The sequence below is a fragment of the Oncorhynchus keta genome, unplaced genomic scaffold (assembly GCF_023373465.1).
Source record: "Oncorhynchus keta strain PuntledgeMale-10-30-2019 unplaced genomic scaffold, Oket_V2 Un_scaffold_275_pilon_pilon, whole genome shotgun sequence".
NCBI classification, from domain to species: domain Eukaryota; kingdom Metazoa; phylum Chordata; class Actinopteri; order Salmoniformes; family Salmonidae; genus Oncorhynchus; species Oncorhynchus keta.
In genome coordinates, this window is record NW_026290897.1 from 652,438 (window position 1) to 673,868 (window position 21,431).

Consider the following 21,431-nt stretch of genomic DNA (forward strand, 5'->3'; position numbering starts at 1 on the left):
GCACGCACGCACACACACACACACACACACACACACACACACACACACACACACACACACACACACACACACACACCTACACACTGCCCACTGGGCACAAAATGGTTGAATCAACATTGTTTTAACAGAATTTAGCAACAGATTGTGATGTGGAATTTCTGTGTAAAATACATTGGATTTGCAAAAAGTCATCAACGTAAACAATTGTTTTGAGGGTGAAATTTCAACCAAATCAAATTTATTTATATAGCACTTCGTACATCAGCTGATATCTCAAAGTGCTGTACAGAAACCCAGCCTAAAACCCCAAACAGCAAGCAATGCAGGTGTAGAAGCACGGTGGGTAGGAAAAACACCCTAGAAAGGCCAAAACCTAGGAAGAAACCTAGAGAGGAACCAGGCTATGTGGGGTGGCCAGTCCTCTTCTGGCTGTGCCGGGTGGAGATTATAACAGAACATGGCCAAGATGTTCAAATGTTCATAAATGACCAGCATGGTCCAATAATAATAAGGCATAACAGTTGAAACTGGAGCAGCAGCACGGCCAGGTGGACTGGGGACAGCAAGGAGTCATCATGTCAGGTAGTCCTGGGGCATGGTCCTAGGGCTCAGGTCCTCCGAGAGAGAGAAAGAAAGAGAGAAAGAGAGAATTAGAGAGAGCACACTTAAATTCACACAGGACACCGAATAGGACAGGAGAAGTACTCCAGATATAACAAACTGACCCTAGCCCCCCGACACATAAACTACTGCAGCATAAATACTGGAGGCTGAGACAGGAGGGGTCCGGAGACACTGTGATTATGTCATCATGGTAACCAATTTTCAACATAGACAAAACATATAAAATATGTTGATTTTGTACCTTTGAAACGACATCAGATCTTCAACGTTTTATATCCACTATCAGAAAAAAACTAAAGGTTGGGCAGCACCTCCTACTGGATGATTGATCTATATATCCCTTTGGCCTCCCATCCAGAGTTTCAACCAAGCCCAGCCATGATTAGCTCTGATATCTGTCTCGGACTATTACCCCGTTCCATCGTGAGAATGTGTGTTGAGAGATCTCCACTAAATAGATTCACTGTTGCTGTAAGGTCATTCCAAAGGGAAAGTTTAATTAACAGAGCAACTGAAATGTGACCATACTTTACCACTCATATATCATCAATGATGCTTATAGGACTATATACCATTTTCAAAATAATCAACAGCTATTGTTTCAATTTAAGCCAGGATTCATCAACAAAAATGTACAATTAACAAAATAAACAAGGCCTAGGGTTTCAAGCTTTGTTTGAGGTCAAATTGAATCTATAATTTAAGAATGTATATGTTAGATTCACGTCTCAACCAAAAATCTAAGTTAAAGAAGATCAAATTAAACGTTATTTAAAGTGGATTTAAGTTTGATTTATTCTTTAACTTAGATTTTAGGTTGAGATGGAGAAATCAATCTAACATATCAATTATGAATTATTATAGACACATTGGAATTACAGCTCGACTAAGTTGGAACTAGCCAAGCAGAAGATGCATCTCCTCCTTGATATTTGGTGGCGTTGGCAACCGACCACGATTCAATATCGCTTTTACAATATAGTAAATAGCCTATTAACCTTGACAAGTTAACAAATTATATGTTGGATGCAGAGGTAAAAATAAAGATTCAAAATAAAAAATAGAAATAATGACATGAATGATAAATACACAGTGAATAAAAATAACGAGTAAAAAATAACATGGCGACAAATGCCTTCAGAGAGTATTCATAATGCCTTCAGAGAGTATTCATAGTGCCTTCAGAGAGTATTCATAATGCCTTCAGAGAGTATTCATAGTGCCTTCAGAGAGTATTCATAATGCCTTCAGAGAGTATTCATAGTGCCTTCAGAGAGTATTCATAGTGCCTTCAGAGAGTATTCATAATGCCTTCAGAGAGTATTCATAGTGCCTTCAGAGAGTATTCATAGTGCCTTCAGAGAGTATTCATAGTGCCTTCAGAGAGTATTCATAATGCCTTCAGAGAGTATTCATAGTGCCTTCAGAGAGTATTCATAATGCCTTCAGAGAGTATTCATAGTGCCTTCAGAGAGTATTCATAGTGCCTTCAGAGAGTATTCATAGTGCCTTCAGAGAGTATTCATAGTGCCTTCAGAGAGTATTCATAGTGCCTTCAGAGAGTATTCATAATGCCTTCAGAGAGTATTCATAATGCCTTCAGAGAGTATTCATAGTGCCTTCAGAGAGTATTCATAGTGCCTTCAGAGAGTATTCATAGTGCCTTCAGAGAGTATTCATAGTGCCTTCAGAGAGTATTCATAATGCCTTCAGAGAGTATTCATAGTGCCTTCAGAGAGTATTCATAGTGCCTTCAGAGAGTATTCATAGTGCCTTCAGAGAGTATTCATAATGCCTTCAGAGAGTATTCATAGTGCCTTCAGAGAGTATTCATAGTGCCTTCAGAGAGTATTCATAGTGCCTTCAGAGAGTATTCATAGTGCCTTCAGAGAGTATTCATAGTGCCTTCAGAGAGTATTCATAGTGCCTTCAGAGAGTATTCATAGTGCCTTCAGAGAGTATTCATAGTGCCTTCAGAGAGTATTCATAGTGCCTTCAGAGAGTATTCACACCCCTTGACTTTCTCCCCAAAATAGTTTTTTACAAATTGGAATCAAATAAAAATGTATCTACACGAAACACTCTGTAATGTCAAAATACAAGAAAAATTCTAACATCTTTTAAAAGATAAATGCAATATAAAACACTAGTATGACGTCATTAGATAAGTATTCAACCCCCTGAGTCAGTGCATGTTAGAATCAGCTTTGGCAGCGATTACAGCTGTGAGTCTTTTTCAAATTTCTCCAAGCTCTGTCAGATTGGTTGTTGATCATTGCTAAACCATTTTCAAGTCTTGAGATAGATTTTCAAGAAGATTTATGTCAAAACTGTAACTCAGCCACTCAGCAACATTCTCCAGTGTAGATTTGGCCTTGAGTTTTAGGTTATTTCCAGCTGAAAGGGGAATTTGTCTCCCAGTGTCTTTTGGAAAACAGGTTTGCTCAAAGGGATATTCAGTGTCTTTTTATTTATTTATTTTTTACCCATCTACCAATAGGTGCTCTTCTTTGCGAGGCATTGGAAAACCTCCCTGGTCTTTGTGGCTGAAACTGTGCTTGAAATTCACTACTCGACTGAGGGCCCTTAAAGATAATTGTATGTGTGGGGTACAAAGATGGGTTAATCATGCTCATGTTATGTGTGTATATGTATGTGTTGGGTTGTCAGTGTAAGTATGTGTGAGTGTGTGGGTGAGTCCAGTGTTTGTGCATAGAGTAAGTGCCAAAACGGGTCAATGTACACGCCCACAAGAGCGTAGATTCAAATGAAAGACGATGCCGAGCTTACCGATGATGTTGCACAACAATTTAAAGGGCATCTCCACCATATTTTCATTATGTCCGGCACAAAAACGGCACATTTCTATGTTTTGTAGAAACAAATATATTTAAAATGTCTACCCTATGACATCATCTAATGTTTAAACATTTTAAAAACTGTGATTTACAAATTATATGAGATTCGTGGGGATGTGGGGGGCAAGAAAATACCCTCCTTGGGGCTAGAAAGTCATTGCAAGTTTTGATAATCACAGTTTTTTACTTTTAATCCAACCCTGTGATGTCACAGGGAAGCATTTTGTTTTAGGACGTTTCTTTTTATCTTTTGAACCACAGTTAGAATTAGAAATGTACTGTTTTACATGTAGACACTGGTTTGGTGCTGGAGATGATGAATAGAAGGTTGAACAGTAGTGGTCGAAAAGTGGACAATTTGAAATGACTCACTTATTTCAGAGCTGGTTTGTATTTAGAAATATATACAGTACCCGTCAAATGTTTGGACACAACTACTCATTCAAGGGTTTTCTCTATTTGTACTATTTTCTACATCGTAGAATAATAGTGAGGACATCAAAACTATGAAATAACATATGGAATCATGTAGTAACCAAATATAGTGCACTACTTCTGACAAGAGCCCTATGGGCCCTGGTCAAAAGTATTGCACTATGAAGGGAGTAGGGTGCCATTTGGGACGTGAACAACACCCCCTAAGGAACCTACAGCTTGTAGAAAATCTCTCAGGCCCTTCACATGCGATCAGATCCATGCCCCTCTTATGAATAATCTCACTGTATTCGTAGTTATCGGTTGACGGGCCAGGTTTGTATTTAGCGATCCCATTAATATTATTTTCCTGAAGAGGAGACACATATTGAGGGACTAATAGTTGTAGAACAGTGGCTTCTCTGTGTTTAGGGCTGCAGCTGGGAGTGGGGCATTCAGAACACACACACACACACACACACACACACACACACACACACACACACACACACACACACACACACACACACACACACACACACACACACACACACACACACACACACACACACACACACACACACACACACACACACACACACACACACACACACACACACACACACACACACACACACAGGAGCAGCTCTAATTATTTTCACTGAGATGAGGTCAGACCCAGCAGCCAGCGCCCAGTCATGAAGAGAGGCCCAGGCTTGTTATCTTGATTCTGCAGACAAACAAACAAACATGCACTCTAATATACAGCCAGCTCCCGTCAGCCTTCCAGCTCTAGTCATAATCCTATCAAACTAAACACAAATCTAAACATATTAATATACAAGCACAAAGACCTAACCATGAATAGGAGTTATACAAACACGATGATGACTGCAATCCTATTGCAGTGTATTAAGGCATCGTAGTTTATTTTCCTTCCACAGACCATGCGGTGCTGTTTCTATGGCATGATGACACATGAAGCAGTAAAGCTGTTATTAGGTTGTTTTCCCTCCTCTTGGATGTCTACAAGGAAACCATTATCTAAATGCCTCAGTAATGTTCCCTGATGGTTGGCCCAGTTGTCATGGTGAAAGCTATGAATGTTAAATCCGTGATATGGATGGTTACATATGGGTAGGTTGTTTTTCAGTGAATAGACAAAATACATAACATATTCTAATACAAATCAATGTATGTACATGTAGATCCGTCAAGGATTGGCTTCATAATGTGGTAAAAGGAAGTCCAAGACATCATATCACATAATCAAACTCTATCATAACTAATATTGCAGGGCATACAGTGAGATGACAGCACTCTGTCAAGGCACATCGAACACAACAACCCTTTGACATACGTAGTAATTTATTATGTAGGGTGATAAGCAGTATGCTCCTGTAGCAGTAATGTATGTCCTAACACTTGGGGGAACAATGTTCAGCTTTTTTCTGCCTCCTGTTGTTTTTTAAATGTGTACAAATTGTCCTTCTATTTGTGCAAATAAACATAGTAAAACATTCAGATGGTCATGACCAGAGAACAGAACATACTGTTCAACCATAGAGAGGCTCCTGAACCAGTTCACCTCCTCCATATCAGCCACATTCTGCTCACCATCACAAGGCTCCATCACGTGGACTCCCTTTCTTATCAAATTTGATATTTTGCAGAATCCACTTGTCCGCATTTACAAAAGGGAGAGATGATTCTCTTTAAGGTCACCTCGGCACTGGTGCTGAATGAATGACATTTAGACTACATTTTCCTATTTTTCTCCATTTGCTTTGAAAGGACTTTCTCTCTCTCTACTCCCGCACACTGCACCAATCAAAACAAATGTGGAAAGATGAATAGCTACACCTGCCACTGTAGCTTTTGTATTGTACTTCACTGGGTCTCCCATAATTACACAGCAGCTGCCTGCCTCGGCCTCAGCCCCTCACTCACAACCCACCCCTCACCTTAAAGAACGTCAGGCTCAACAACATGCTTCTTAGAAACAGAAACAGCTAGAACACAACGTGATTCACAATGTCCACTCTGTTCTCATAATAGAGTAAACAACTGTGTAAAGAGTGTAAGTAGGGCCTACTAAATGTAAACCTCAAATGAGCCCACAGACGCCTTGCTATAATCATGAGCCAATGGGTAAAACAAATGGATTCGAATTATCCCAGTGAACACAATACTGCTTTTCACATCATGTACTCATAGGGGTGTATGTGTTGTGCAAAATGGATGCTATGTAGGTAGAATTTCTATAGCACATACTAGTCTTTACAACAGACAACATTGATAACAGCGTACCTACAGTGAACCATATCAACATGGTACCTTGACATACTGATTTGCCCTGTAACAAAAACAACATGTCTTCTTGTGTTTCCTATCCAGAATAATCCAGTTATCTTAGTCCATATGTCCAAGCCTTCCTCCAGCTACCTGACCTTTTCCTCAGGCTAAATCTTATCCGCCTTCAGGATTTTATAAGGATTTCCACTCCTTCATAATCTATTTGCGATGTCCTACAGATGTTTCATTGGCATGACATTTAACGAAAACCTAATGGTAAGATCAGCAATATGATTAATTTTGAGGTTGACTTTGACTGGATATAGTAGGTTATACCTCTGAGGATATTCATGTGAAGTGAATAAGTTCACTCACTCAGGGTCTCAGGCCCCATTTCTCTGTGGGCTAAAGAAATGACCTTCTGGACACAAGCTCCATTAAACAGCACTGACTGACTATGGCTTCTTCTCAAAAAAACATAAATATGTTCTGTGCAAATAAACTTAGTTTAGTTTCCATTGTTCATTGTCCACTAAAAGCCGTGTCTAATGGACTGCATTAAAGCTGATGAATCACCAGCTAGCTTCAAGTGTTGTCTCTAGCAGGGATTTTCTTTGTCATCTCCATGGTGACCTTTCCTTTTCTACCATTACTTGAGAGAGAGAGAGAGAGAGAGAGAGAGAGAGAGAGAGAGAGAGAGAGAGAGAGAGAGAGAGAGAGAGAGAAGGAAAATTAAGTGCTGTGGATTTAAAGGGGCTAAACACCATTATCAGGTAGAGCATGCACTGCAGTATGTGAGGGATTCATCCAGGTTTTATTTGTGTATAGTCAGAGAAAGTATGACACAACCACTTAGAAGCATTAGCTTCTATTAACAGCTGTTTACTTATTCGTTGATAGAAATTCCACGTGAAATGAGTCAGATTTTGTTCTGAATACCATCCTTCCACCGCGCAGACCAAATAAAGATCAGACTCAGAAAAACACAAATATTTCTGTAAGGCAGAAACCTAATGTTTACATCTCAGTCTCCAACTCCTAGATAATACATGACAGCATTTGGGGTGTATACATACGCTTCCAGAATCACAAATAAGGGGGAAAACGCTGTATCTGAATTTACTTTAAATGAAAGTTGACCTCTCTTGGCACACATCTGTTTTTTTGCGATCAATCAACTGGCGATGTGAACAGGCCACTCCAAAGGAACCACTGTGACACTTCAGAACAGATGGCTTTGACAAACAATTATGAATATCTGGTTGATTTCATAGTGAAATAAAGTCCCCACAAACAATCAGTAGATGTGATCCACACACACACACACACACACAATGTGGATTTGATCAGCCCTGCTCCCTGCAGTTACAGGGAGATCTGTGACATTCTTCAAGGCCAGAGAAAGATTAAAGATGCTCTCTGTCTGTCAGGGTTCTGATCATATATTCACAAACGAGGCCTGTGAAGAACACATCTTTAAAGAGTGGCTTGCAGGAAATAACATGAATACTTATTCTAATGACAGACCATTATACTAATCATAAACTCAGTAAAAAAAAGTATTCTCACTGTCAACTGCGTTTATTTTCAGCAAATTTAACATATAAATATAAACATTTATATTTATTTCTCAATATTTGTATGAACATAAGATTCAACAACTGAGACATAAACTGAACAAGTTCCACAGACATGTAACATACACAAATAGAATAATGTGTCCCTGAATAAAGTTGGGGTCAAAATCAAAAGTAACAGTCAGTATCTGGTGTGGCCACCAGCTGCATTAAGTGCTGCAGTGCATCTCCTCCTCAAGGACTGCACCAGATTTGCCCATTCTTGCTGTGAGATGTTACCCCACTCTTCCACCAAGGGACCCGGACATTTCTGGTGGGAATGGCCCTAGCCCTCACCCTCCGATCCAACAAGTCCCCGGTGTGCTCAATGGGATTGAGATCCGGGCTTTTCGCTGGCCATGGCAGAACACTGACGTTCCTGTCTTGCAGGAAATCACACACAGAACGAGCAGTATGGCTGGTGGCATTGTCATGCTGGAGGGTCATGTCAGGATGAGCACCACAGGGTACCACATGAGGGAGGGAGGATGTCTTCCCTGCAACGCACAGCGTTGAGATTGTCTGCAATGACAACAAGCTCAGTCCGATGATGCTGTGACACACCGCTCCAGACCATGACGGACCCTCCATCTCCAAATCAATCCCGCTCCAGAGTACAGGCCACGGTTTAACACTAATTCCTTCGACGATAAACGCGAATCCGACCATCACCCCTGGTGAGAAACAACCGCAACTCGTCAGTGAAGAGCACTTTTTGCCAGTCCTGTCTGGTCCAGTGACGGTGGGTTTGTGCCCATAGGCGACATTGTTGCCGGTGATGTCTGGTGAGGACCTGCCTTTACAACAGGCCTACAAGCCTTCAGTCCAGCCTCTCTCAGCCGATTGCAGACAGTCTGAGCACTGATGGAGGGATTGTGCGTTCCTGGTGTAACTTGGGCAGTTGTTGTTGCCATCCTGTACCTGTCCCGCAGGTGTGATCCTGTGCAGGTGTTGTTACACGTGGTCTGCCACTGCGAGGATGATCAGCTGTCCGTCCTGTCTCCCTGTAGCTCTGTCTTAGGCGTCTCACAGTACGGACATTGCAATTTATTGTCCTGGCCACATCTGCAGTCCTCATGCCTTCTTGCAGCTTGCCTAAGGCACGTTCACGCAGATGAGCAGGGACATCTTTCTTTTGGTGTCAGTTGAAAGGCCTCTTCAGTGTCCTATGTTTACATAACTGTGACCTCAATTGCCTACCGTCTGTAAGCTGTTCGTATCTTAACGACCCTTCCACGGTTCATGTTCATTAATTGTTTATGGTTCATTGAACAAGCATGGGAAACAGTATTTAAACCCTTTACAATGAAGATCTGTGAAGTTATTTGGATTTTTACGAATTATCTTTGAATGACAAGGTCCTTCAAAGTTGAGTTTATAAATGGCCCATTACAAGAGGAGCAGATTACACCCAAGAGTAGTGTTCAAAAGCCCTTTTTTTATTTTAGACTGTCGGGCTAGCCTTTATTGGGTGGCACATCTGTTTGAAAATGATGTTTGTAAACCTAATATTCACAATATTCCCTTATCAACAGCAAGACTTCTGAACCAATATGGTTTAGTGACATAACCATCCTCTATAATGTCTGTTTTAGTCATGAAGCATGTAGTATCTCTTTCTAATGTACAATCATATGATCAACCATAACAACATCCACTGCTATGTGAAATTTGGCTAAAACCATAAAGATATAAAGCTAATGACATTGTGTAATGTGCATAATACAGAAAACATGCCGAGGGCCATTTGTGCACAACTGCAAAGATATCCAGTCAGACTAGTTTCTATAGGACTTCATATTTCACTGGTAATATAATATGCACTTATGGCAGTGGAACATTGAAGATCAGGACATAAATTAATTTGACTTTCACCCAGGTTTTGCTTCAGCGGGTGAGGCCTTGGATTCTCTAATAGCCAAACCCTGGCAGAGTGAGGAATTTAATATCTTATTCCCTTCTGTATGTCTTTCAAGTAAAACATTTCCATATCACTCTTCAATGCATCTCTTTCTTAGGTATACACAGTGCACCAAATGGTTTGTTTCCTAAAGCTACAGTACCATAGAATAGCTGCTAACTTAAATACAGCCAATCAAATAAGAGTTGCTGTGTTGATAGATACACCTCTCAGAGGGGAATGGTGATGTCATATTGAATATGATGTAAATCATTTGTTTTTCCTTTTTATTTTATTTTCATTTAATTTTCTTTTACAACAATTAAAGACAATGTCAGTCATGTGTCTTATTTCTCCTTAAAGCAACAGAGAGAGAAGTCATCCAAGGCCATTACAACATCAATGTCTCAATTCTGCTAAATGGCAGAGGGAAGATAATAGACATGTGTGCATGCATATTAATTAACTGATAATGAGAAGATAAGAGCCCTTCTCTCTGCAGGTGTGGAACCACTAATCAATTGCCAGTGAAAATGGAGTAGAAATGTGTTTTGTTTTATCCCACATCTGAAATTAAAAAGCCATTTAGCACCACATTTTCTAACAAAGTGCTTTCCATTTATCTTCTCAAACACATTATTCAATCACAATTTCCATTTGTATAATGGTAATATTTTCATGTAATTTCCCGCTTCCTCTGTGATGGGTATTTGTGATATGGGCTTTGTGAAAAGGCTATTCCCTTCCAGCTCTATTCACTCGCTGGTAATACATTTACAACATATATTTCAGATTAAATGTCTTGAGTAAATGGACCAGGGCCTTGGATAGGCCACCAAATACTGATAGATCGCTTCTGCACCCTGGTGGTGACAAACAGAACTTTAGTTGTGTTTCCATGCCACCTGGTGGCAAAAAAAGGCATTGCAGTATATAATATTTGTATCTATGGGAACCATTTCCTTTATGGGTAATAACAAGCAGGCTGCTGTCTACCCAAACACAGAGCTGTAACAGCTTCCTGATGCAGTGGTATGTAGTGTTGGAGCCTAGGACTGCTGGAGTGATCAGTAATATGCTGTACAGCTGCAACAAAAACTGCCTTCAAAGCCTACTGATTTGGCTGCTGTTTGGTTTAGCCTGCGGCAGGGCTGGAAGCTTTTGGAGTAACTGATTGTAACTGCCACCTTAGAACAGAGGTGTGTGATAGAGAGTGAGATAGAGATGGAGGTAATAACAATAAATTACATTAAAAACAATAAAGGACATTAGTCAGATTGAATCTATACATTTACTACCATGTCTCATTGTTGTTACAATGACCATACTGGCACATTAACAGGATATAAACATGGCACTGTGGATACTGAAGGTCCAGTTGAGAGATTGAGAGAGAGAGAAAGTGTTCTGGACCAGCAACAGTAGACAGAGTAAGGAACCTGTGGCTGGTAGGTCTACATCACAGAGCAGAGTGTTTGGCTGGTAGTTCTACATCACAGATTGGAGCAGGGTGTGTGGCTGGTAGGTTACATCACAGAGTGGAGCGGGGCGTGTGGCTGGTAGGTTACATCACAGAGTGGAGCAGGGTGTGTGGCTGGTTGGTTACATCACAGAGTGGAGCAGGGTGTGTGGCTGGTAGGTTACATCACAGAGTGGAGCAGGGTGTGTGGCTGGTAGGTTACATCACAGAGTGGAGCGGGGTGTGTGGCTGGTAGGTTACATCACAGAGTGGAGCGGGGTGTGTGGCTGGTAGGTTACATCACAGAGTGGAGCGGGGTGTGTGGCTGGTAGGTTACATCACAGAGTGGAGCAGGGTGTGTGGCTGGTAGGTTACATCACAGAGTGGAGCGGGGCGTGTGGCTGGTTGGTTACATCACAGAGTGGAGCAGGGTGTGTGGCTGGTAGGTTACATCACAGAGTGGAGCGGGGTGTGTGGCTGGTTGGTTACATCACAGAGTGGAGCAGGGTGTGTGGCTGGTAGGTCTACATCACAGAGTGGAGCGGGGTGTGTGGCTGGTAGGTTACATCACAGAGTGGAGCAGGGTGTGTGGCTGGTAGGTTACATCCCAGAGTGGAGCGGGGTGTGTGGCTGGTAGGTTACATCACAGAGTGGAGCGGGGCGTGTGGCTGGTTGGTTACATCCCAGAGTGGAGCGGGGTGTGTGGCTGGTAGGTTACATCACAGAGTGGAGTGGGGCGTGTGGCTGGTTGGTTACATCACAGAGTGGAGTGGGGTGTATGGCTGGTAGGTTACATCACAGAGTGGAGTGGGGTGTGTGGCTGGTTGGTTACATCACAGAGTGGAGCAAGGTGTGTGGCTGGTAGGTTACATCACAGAGTGGAGTGGGGCGTGTGGCTGGTTGGTTACATCACAGAGTGGAGTGGGGTGTATGGCTGGTTGGTTACATCACAGAGTGGAGTGGGGTGTGTGGCTGGTAGGTTACATCACAGAGTGGAGTGGGGTGTGTGGCTGGTAGGTTACATCACAGAGTGGAGCGGGGTGTGTGGCTGGTAGGTTACATCACAGAGTGGAGCGGGGTGTGTGGCTGGTAGGTTACATCACAGAGTGGAGTGGGGTGTGTGGCTGGTAGGTTACATCACAGAGTGGAGCGGGGCGTGTGGCTGGTAGGTTACATCACAGAGTGGAGCAGGGTGTGTGGCTGGTAGGTTACATCACAGAGTGGAGTGGGGTGTGTGGCTGGTAGGTTACATCACAGAGTGGAGCGGGGTGTGTGGCTGGTAGGTTACATCACAGAGTGGAGCGGGGCGTGTGGCTGGTTGGTTACATCACAGAGTGGAGCGGGTTGTGTGGCTGGTAGGTCTACATCACAGAGTGGAGCAGGGTGTGTGGCTGGTAGGTTACATCACAGAGTGGAGCGGGGTGTGTGGCTGGTAGGTTACATCACAGAGTGGAGTGGGGTGTGTGGCTGGTCTGGTACCAGATGACACAGGGGTTGATGGACAGTTGTGCAGCATTGCCTTCCTCTGCAGGCAGGTCCTCCACCTGCAGACAGGCCAATCTGTACACACACACACACACAGAGAGAGAGAGACAGAGAGAGACAGAGAGAGACAGAGAGAGACCATGTCCTCCACCTGCAGACAGGCCAATCTGTACATACACACACACACAGAGAGAGAGAGACAGAGAGAGACAGAGAGAGACCATGTCCTCCACCTGCAGACAGGCCAATCTGTACACACACACACAGAGAGAGAGAGAGAGAGACAGAGAGAGACAGAGAGAGACCATGTCCTTCACCTGCAGACAGGCCAATCTGTACATACACACACACACGCATGCAGAGATAGAGAGCGAGACCATCTCACTAGCTATACATCACATCTGGTCATGTCAAATAGCCACAGACAGACAGAGAAGTAATAGAGGTGATTGTATCATAGTGCTACCCAATGGGATAGTCATCATTTGTTCAACTTGTTTATGGCTTAATCATTAGAATAGTTCACTTCCATTTGATTGACTAAAGAAAGTGACCCAAAACATAATACAGATCATTGTATTTGCCCATATTTTGATGATGAGATAAAAGTGTAACTGGCAGAATGACAGATATCTTACCTTGAGGAGTTTGGGTAAAGAAGATGGAGGTCAGTCGCAGCTTGATATGCCTTCTGTTTCATCTTTGTCTTTCTCTGTAGTTTCTTTAGTCTCCTCAGCGGTGGCCGTACTGGTCGAGCTGGCCGATGCTGGTCTGGTCTCTGGCTTTTTAGAAGGGTCCACCACGACAGCATCCCTGCTGGTGTTGCACCCCATGGTTCTGTTCAGTGGGAGACTGATTAAAACAGACGTCCTGTTGAGGTTGTTGGTTGTTGATGAAGTCTGAAAAGCATCTGAAGTTATTACCAAGCTGACCTTTACCTTAAAACCTCCAGGACTGTTGTGGAAGCAGGTCCCCCTGGATTCCTGTGTAACCATAGAAATATAATCCCTAGAACGGACATTCCGATTCAAGTTAATGGGTCTGAGGGCCTTCCCCATTCTAGGGATTCTATTTTCTATAATGGCCTCTCAGGGGTTTAGTTGACAGGCCTTTGCTGATTGGTTCTTAGGGGATTATTGTGATTTGCTTGCCAAGCAACATCAGTTAAGAATGAACTTCCCATAGCGTGTCAGGACATAGTTACTGATAAACAGTATGGGTATTGTTACTCAATCACTAGGCCGTCATGGAAACCAATTTTCCCTACTATGAAAAGTAAATGGCCATTTGTTCGGATGTTTTTCAAAATGTGCCAGTATGAAAATTAACAAAATAACAATTTTACTATATCGACATGAGACTAATATACCAAGACTGATATGTCACATGCTGTTTATGACCTTGTTGTCTCTGAGTGCAAAAATATCCAACATGGAGCTATATTTATTTTCCACAGTGGCTCTCACTATGTTGTGGTAATGTTGACGGTAGGGTAAGGAGATGTTTGAGTTTATTTTATTTTTACAGGGGCAGTACACATTCATCTACGTTTCAGTAAAAGTGATGGTTTTTTTTTTTTCCTTTGATTTTCTCGTCCAACGCTCTAACCACTAGGCTACCCTGCCGTTTTAGACAGCCGGCTAATTTTCAACCGCAGTCCTTGGGCAGATTATTAAAAACAATTACAATACAGACAATCAATGAGCAGTGAGCACACGCAGAGCAACATAGGACAAGCAAGACAAAGCCTACAGACAGAGCAACATAGGACAAGCAAGACAAAGCCTACAGACAGAGAAACATAGGACAAGACAAAGCCTACAGACAGAGCAACATAGGACAAGACAAAGCCTACAGACAGAGCAACAAATCAAATCAAATCAAATCAAATTTTATTTGTCACATACACATGGTTAGCAGATGTTAAATGCGAGTGTAGCGAAATGCTTGTGCTTCTAGTTCCGACAATGCAGTGATAACCAACAAGTAATCTAACTACCAATTCCAAAACTACTGTCTTATACACAGTGTAAGGGGATAAGGAATATGTACATAAGGATATATGAATGAGTGATGGTACAGAGCAGCATACAGTAGATGGTATCGAGTACAGTATATACATATGAGATGAGTGTGTAGACAAAGTAAACAAAGTGGCATAGTTAAAGTGGCTAGTGATACATGTGTTACATAAGGATGCAGTCGATGATGTAGAGTACAGTATATACATATGCATATGAGATGAATAATGTAGGGTAAGTAACATTATATAAGGTAGCATTGTTTAAAGTGGCTAGTGATATATTTACATAATTCCCATCAATTCCCATTATTAAAATGGCTGGAGTTGGGTCAGTGTCAATGACAGTGTGTTGGCAGCAGCCACTCACACTGTTAGTGGTGGCTGTTTAACAGTCTGATGGCCTTGAGATAGAAGCTGTTTTTCAGTCTCTCGGTCCCAGCTTTGATGCACCTGTACTGACCTCGCCTTCTGGATGATAGCGGGGTGAACAGGCAGTGGTTCGGGTGGTTGATGTCCTTGATGATCTTTATGGCCTTCCTGTAACAACGGGTGGTGTAGGTGTCCTGGAGGGCAGGTAGTTTGCCCCGGTGATGCGTTGTGCAGTCCTCACTACCCTCTGGAGAGCCTTACGGTTGAGGGCGGAGCAGTTGCCGTACCAGGCGGTGATACAGCCCGCCAGGATGCTCTCGATTGTGCATCTGTAGAAGTTTGTGAGTGCTTTTGGTGACAAGCCGAATTTCTTCAGCCTCCTGAGGTTGAATAGGCGCTGCTGCGCCTTCTTCACGACGCTGTCAGTGTGAGTGGACCAATTCAGTTTGTCTGTGATGTGTATGCCGAGGAACTTAAAACTAGCTACCCTCTCCACTACTGTTCCATCGATGTGGATAGGGGGTGTTCCCTCTGCTGTTTCCTGAAGTCCACAATCAACATAGGACAAGACAAAGCCTACAGACAGAGCAACATAGGACAAGACAAAGCCTACAGACAGAGCAACATAGGACAAGACAAAGCCTACAGACAGAGCAACATAGGACAAGACAAAGCCTACAGACAGAGCAACATAGCACAAAAAGCAACAAGACAAATGTAAAAACAGAGTTGTGTTTATCCAACATCACAATACAAAGAAGTAAATTATTTGTACCACAGATCAGTACAAATTCAACGCTGGTAGAGAAAAAAATTAAACAGAATATTATCTAACATCTGGTCCTAACAGATACATTACACTGTATAACAATTAAACATGATTATCTAACATCTGGTCCTAACAGATACATTACGCTGTATAACAATTAAACATGATTATCTAACATCTGGTCCTAACAGATACATTACGCTGTATAACAATTAAACATGATTATCTAACATCTGGTCCTAACAGATACATTACACTGTATAACAATTAAACATGATTATCTAACATCTGGTCCTAACAGATACATTACGCTGTATAACAATTAAACATGATTATCTAACATCTGGTCCTAACAGATACATTACGCTGTATAACAATTAAACATGATTATCTAACATCTGGTCCTAACAGATACATTACGCTGTATAACAATTAAACATGATTATCTAACATCTGGTCCTAACAGATACATTACACTGTATAACAATTAAACATGATTATCTAACATCTGGTCCTAACAGATACATTACGCTGTATAACAATTAAACAGAATATTATCTAACATCTGGTCCTAACAGATACATTACACTGTATAACAATTAAACATGATTATCTAACATCTGGTCCTAACAGATACATTACACTGTATAACAATTAAACATGATTATCTAACATCTGGTCCTAACAGATACATTACGCTGTATAACAATTAAACATGATTATCTAACATCTGGTCCTAACAGATACATTACACTGTATAACAATTAAACATGATTATCTAACATCTGGTCCTAACAGATACATTACGCTGTATAACAATTAAACATGATTATCTAACATCTGGTCCTAACAGATACATTACGCTGTATAACAATTAAACATGATTATCTAACATCTGGTCCTAACAGATACATTACGCTGTATAACAATTAAACAGAATATTATCTAACATCTGGTCCTAACAGATACATTACACTGTATAACAATTAAACATGATTATCTAACATCTGGTCCTAACAGATACATTACACTGTATAACAATTAAACAGAATATTATCTAACATCTGGTCCTAACAGATACATTACACTGTATAACAATTAAACATGATTATCTAACATCTGGTCCTAACAGATACATTACATTGTATAACAATTAAACAGAATATTATCTAACATCTGGTCCTAACAGATACATTACGCTGTATAACAATTAAACATGATTATCTAACATCTGGTCCTAACAGATACATTACACTGTATAACAATTAAACATGATTATCTAACATCTGGTCCTAACAGATACATTACGCTGTATAACAATTAAACAGAATATTATCTAACATCTGGTCCTAACAGATACATTACGCTGTATAACAATTAAACATGATTATCTAACATCTGGTCCTAACAGATACATTACGCTGTATAACAATTAAACATGATTATCTAACATCTGGTCCTAACAGATACATTACGCTGTATAACAATTAAACAGAATATTATCTAACATCTGGTCCTAACAGATACATTACGTTGTATAACAATTAAACAGAATATTATCTAACATCTGGTCCTAACAGATACATTACACTGTATAACAATTAAACATGATTATCTAACATCTGGTCCTAACAGATACATTACGCTGTATAACAATTAAACAGAATATTATCTAACATCTGGTCCTAACAGATACATTACGCTGTATAACAATTAAACATGATTATCTAACATCTGGTCCTAACAGATACATTACACTGTATAACAATTAAACATGATTATCTAACATCTGGTCCTAACAGATACATTACGCTGTATAACAATTAAACAGAATATTATCTAACATCTGGTCCTAACAGATACATTACACTGTATAACAATTAAACATGATTATCTAACATCTGGTCCTAACAGATACATTACGCTGTATAACAATTAAACAGAATATTATCTAACATCTGGTCCTAACAGATACATTACACTGTATAACAATTAAACAGAATATTATCTAACATCTGGTCCTAACAGATACATTACGCTGTATAACAATTAAACATGATTATCTAACATCTGGTCCTAACAGATACATTACGCTGTATAACAATTAAACATGATTATCTAACATCTGGTCCTAACAGATACATTACGCTGTATAACAATTAAACATGATTATCTAACATCTGGTCCTAACAGATACATTACACTGTATAACAATTAAACATGATTATCTAACATCTGGTCCTAACAGATACATTACGCTGTATAACAATTAAACATGATTATCTAACATCTGGTCCTAACAGATACATTACGCTGTATAACAATTAAACATGATTATCTAACATCTGGTCCTAACAGATACATTACACTGTATAACAATTAAACATGATTATCTAACATCTGGTCCTAACAGATACATTACGCTGTATAACAATTAAACATGATTATCTAACATCTGGTCCTAACAGATACATTACGCTGTATAACAATTAAACAGAATATTATCTAACATCTGGTCCTAACAGATACATTACACTGTATAACAATTAAACATGATTATCTAACATCTGGTCCTAACAGATACATTACACTGTATAACAATTAAACAGAATATTATCTAACATCTGGTCCTAACAGATACATTACACTGTATAACAATTAAACAGAATATTATCTAACATCTGGTCCTAACAGATACATTACACTGTATAACAATTAAACAGAATATTATCTAACATCTGGTCCTAACAGATACATTACACTGTATAACAATTAAACATGATTATCTAACATCTGGTCCTAACAGATACATTACACTGTATAACAATTAAACAGAATATTATCTAACATCTGGTCCTAACAGATACATTACGCTGTATAACAATTAAACAGAATATTATCTAACATCTGGTCCTAACAGATACATTACACTGTATAACAATTAAACATGATTATCTAACATCTGGTCCTAACAGATACATTACACTGTATAACAATTAAACAGAATATTATCTAACATCTGGTCCTAACAGATACATTACGCTGTATAACAATTAAACATGATTATCTAACATCTGGTCCTAACAGATACATTACACTGTATAACAATTAAACATGATTATCTAACATCTGGTCCTAACAGATACATTACGCTGTATAACAATTAAACATGATTATCTAACATCTGGTCCTAACAGATACATTACGCTGTATAACAATTAAACAGAATATTATCTAACATCTGGTCCTAACAGATACATTACACTGTATAACAATTAAACATGATTATCTAACATCTGGTCCTAACAGATACATTACGCTGTATAACAATTAAACATGATTATCTAACATCTGGTCCTAACAGATACATTACACTGTATAACAATTAAACATGATTATCTAACATCTGGTCCTAACAGATACATTACGCTGTATAACAATTAAACATGATTATCTAACATCTGGTCCTAACAGATACATTACGCTGTATAACAATTAAACATGATTATCTAACATCTGGTCCTAACAGATACATTACACTGTATAACAATTAAACATGATTATCTAACATCTGGTCCTAACAGATACATTACGCTGTATAACAATTAAACATGATTATCTAACATCTGGTCCTAACAGATACATTACGCTGTATAACAATTAAACATGATTATCTAACATCTGGTCCTAACAGATACATTACGCTGTATAACAATTAAACATGATTATCTAACATCTGGTCCTAACAGATACATTACGCTGTATAACAATTAAACATGATTATCTAACATCTGGTCCTAACAGATACATTACGCTGTATAACAATTAAACATGATTATCTAACATCTGGTCCTAACAGATACATTACACTGTATAACAATTAAACATGATTATCTAACATCTGGTCCTAACAGATACATTACGCTGTATAACAATTAAACATGATTATCTAACATCTGGTCCTAACAGATACATTACGCTGTATAACAATTAAACAGAATATTATCTAACATCTGGTCCTAACAGATACATTACACTGTATAACAATTAAACATGATTATCTAACATCTGGTCCTAACAGATACATTACACTGTATAACAATTAAACAGAATATTATCTAACATCTGGTCCTAACAGATACATTACACTGTATAACAATTAAACAGAATATTATCTAACATCTGGTCCTAACAGATACATTACACTGTATAACAATTAAACAGAATATTATCTAACATCTGGTCCTAACAGATACATTACACTGTATAACAATTAAACATGATTATCTAACATCTGGTCCTAACAGATACATTACACTGTATAACAATTAAACAGAATATTATCTAACATCTGGTCCTAACAGATACATTACGCTGTATAACAATTAAACAGAATATTATCTAACATCTGGTCCTAACAGATACATTACACTGTATAACAATTAAACATGATTATCTAACATCTGGTCCTAACAGATACATTACACTGTATAACAATTAAACAGAATATTATCTAACATCTGGTCCTAACAGATACATTACGCTGTATAACAATTAAACATGATTATCTAACATCTGGTCCTAACAGATACATTACACTGTATAACAATTAAACATGATTATCTAACATCTGGTCCTAACAGATACATTACGCTGTATAACAATTAAACATGATTATCTAACATCTGGTCCTAACAGATACATTACGCTGTATAACAATTAAACAGAATATTATCTAACATCTGGTCCTAACAGATACATTACACTGTATAACAATTAAACATGATTATCTAACATCTGGTCCTAACAGATACATTACGCTGTATAACAATTAAACATGATTATCTAACATCTGGTCCTAACAGATACATTACACTGTATAACAATTAAACATGATTATCTAACATCTGGTCCTAACAGATACATTACGCTGTATAACAATTAAACATGATTATCTAACATCTGGTCCTAACAGATACATTACGCTGTATAACAATTAAACATGATTATCTAACATCTGGTCCTAACAGATACATTACACTGTATAACAATTAAACATGATTATCTAACATCTGGTCCTAACAGATACATTACGCTGTATAACAATTAAACAGAATATTATCTAACATCTGGTCCTAACAGATACATTACACTGTATAACAATTAAACATGATTATCTAGCATCTGGTCCTAACAGATACATTACGCTGTATAACAATTAAACATGATTATCTAACATCTGGTCCTAACAGATACATTACACTGTATAACAATTAAACATGATTATCTAACATCTGGTCCTAACAGATACATTACGCTGTATAACAATTAAACATGATTATCTAACATCTGGTCCTAACAGATACATTACGCTGTATAACAATTAAACATGATTATCTAACATCTGGTCCTAACAGATACATTACACTGTATAACAATTAAACATGATTATCTAACATCTGGTCCTAACAGATACATTACGCTGTATAACAATTAAACATGATTATCTAACATCTGGTCCTAACAGATACATTACGCTGTATAACAATTAAACATGATTATCTAACATCTGGTCCTAACAGATACATTACACTGTATAACAATTAAACAGAATATTAT

General features: G+C 39.1%; 1 protein-coding gene across 1 annotated transcript in view; it reads left to right on the forward strand.

Moving 5' to 3' along the window:
- The window catches only part of LOC127928475 (uncharacterized), a 39,571-nt gene extending 26,824 nt beyond the window's left edge, over positions 1-12,747 (forward strand). Inside the window, exons 2-6 of the mRNA XM_052515475.1 lie at positions 11,173-11,308; positions 11,537-11,765; positions 11,804-11,917; positions 11,956-12,107; positions 12,374-12,747. Of these exons, the coding sequence (XP_052371435.1) occupies positions 11,173-11,308; positions 11,537-11,765; positions 11,804-11,917; positions 11,956-12,107; positions 12,374-12,652 (910 nt within the window). The 3' untranslated portion in view covers positions 12,653-12,747. The remainder of the gene's footprint in view (positions 1-11,172; positions 11,309-11,536; positions 11,766-11,803; positions 11,918-11,955; positions 12,108-12,373) is intronic.
- Positions 12,748-21,431: the final 8,684 nt, after the last annotated feature.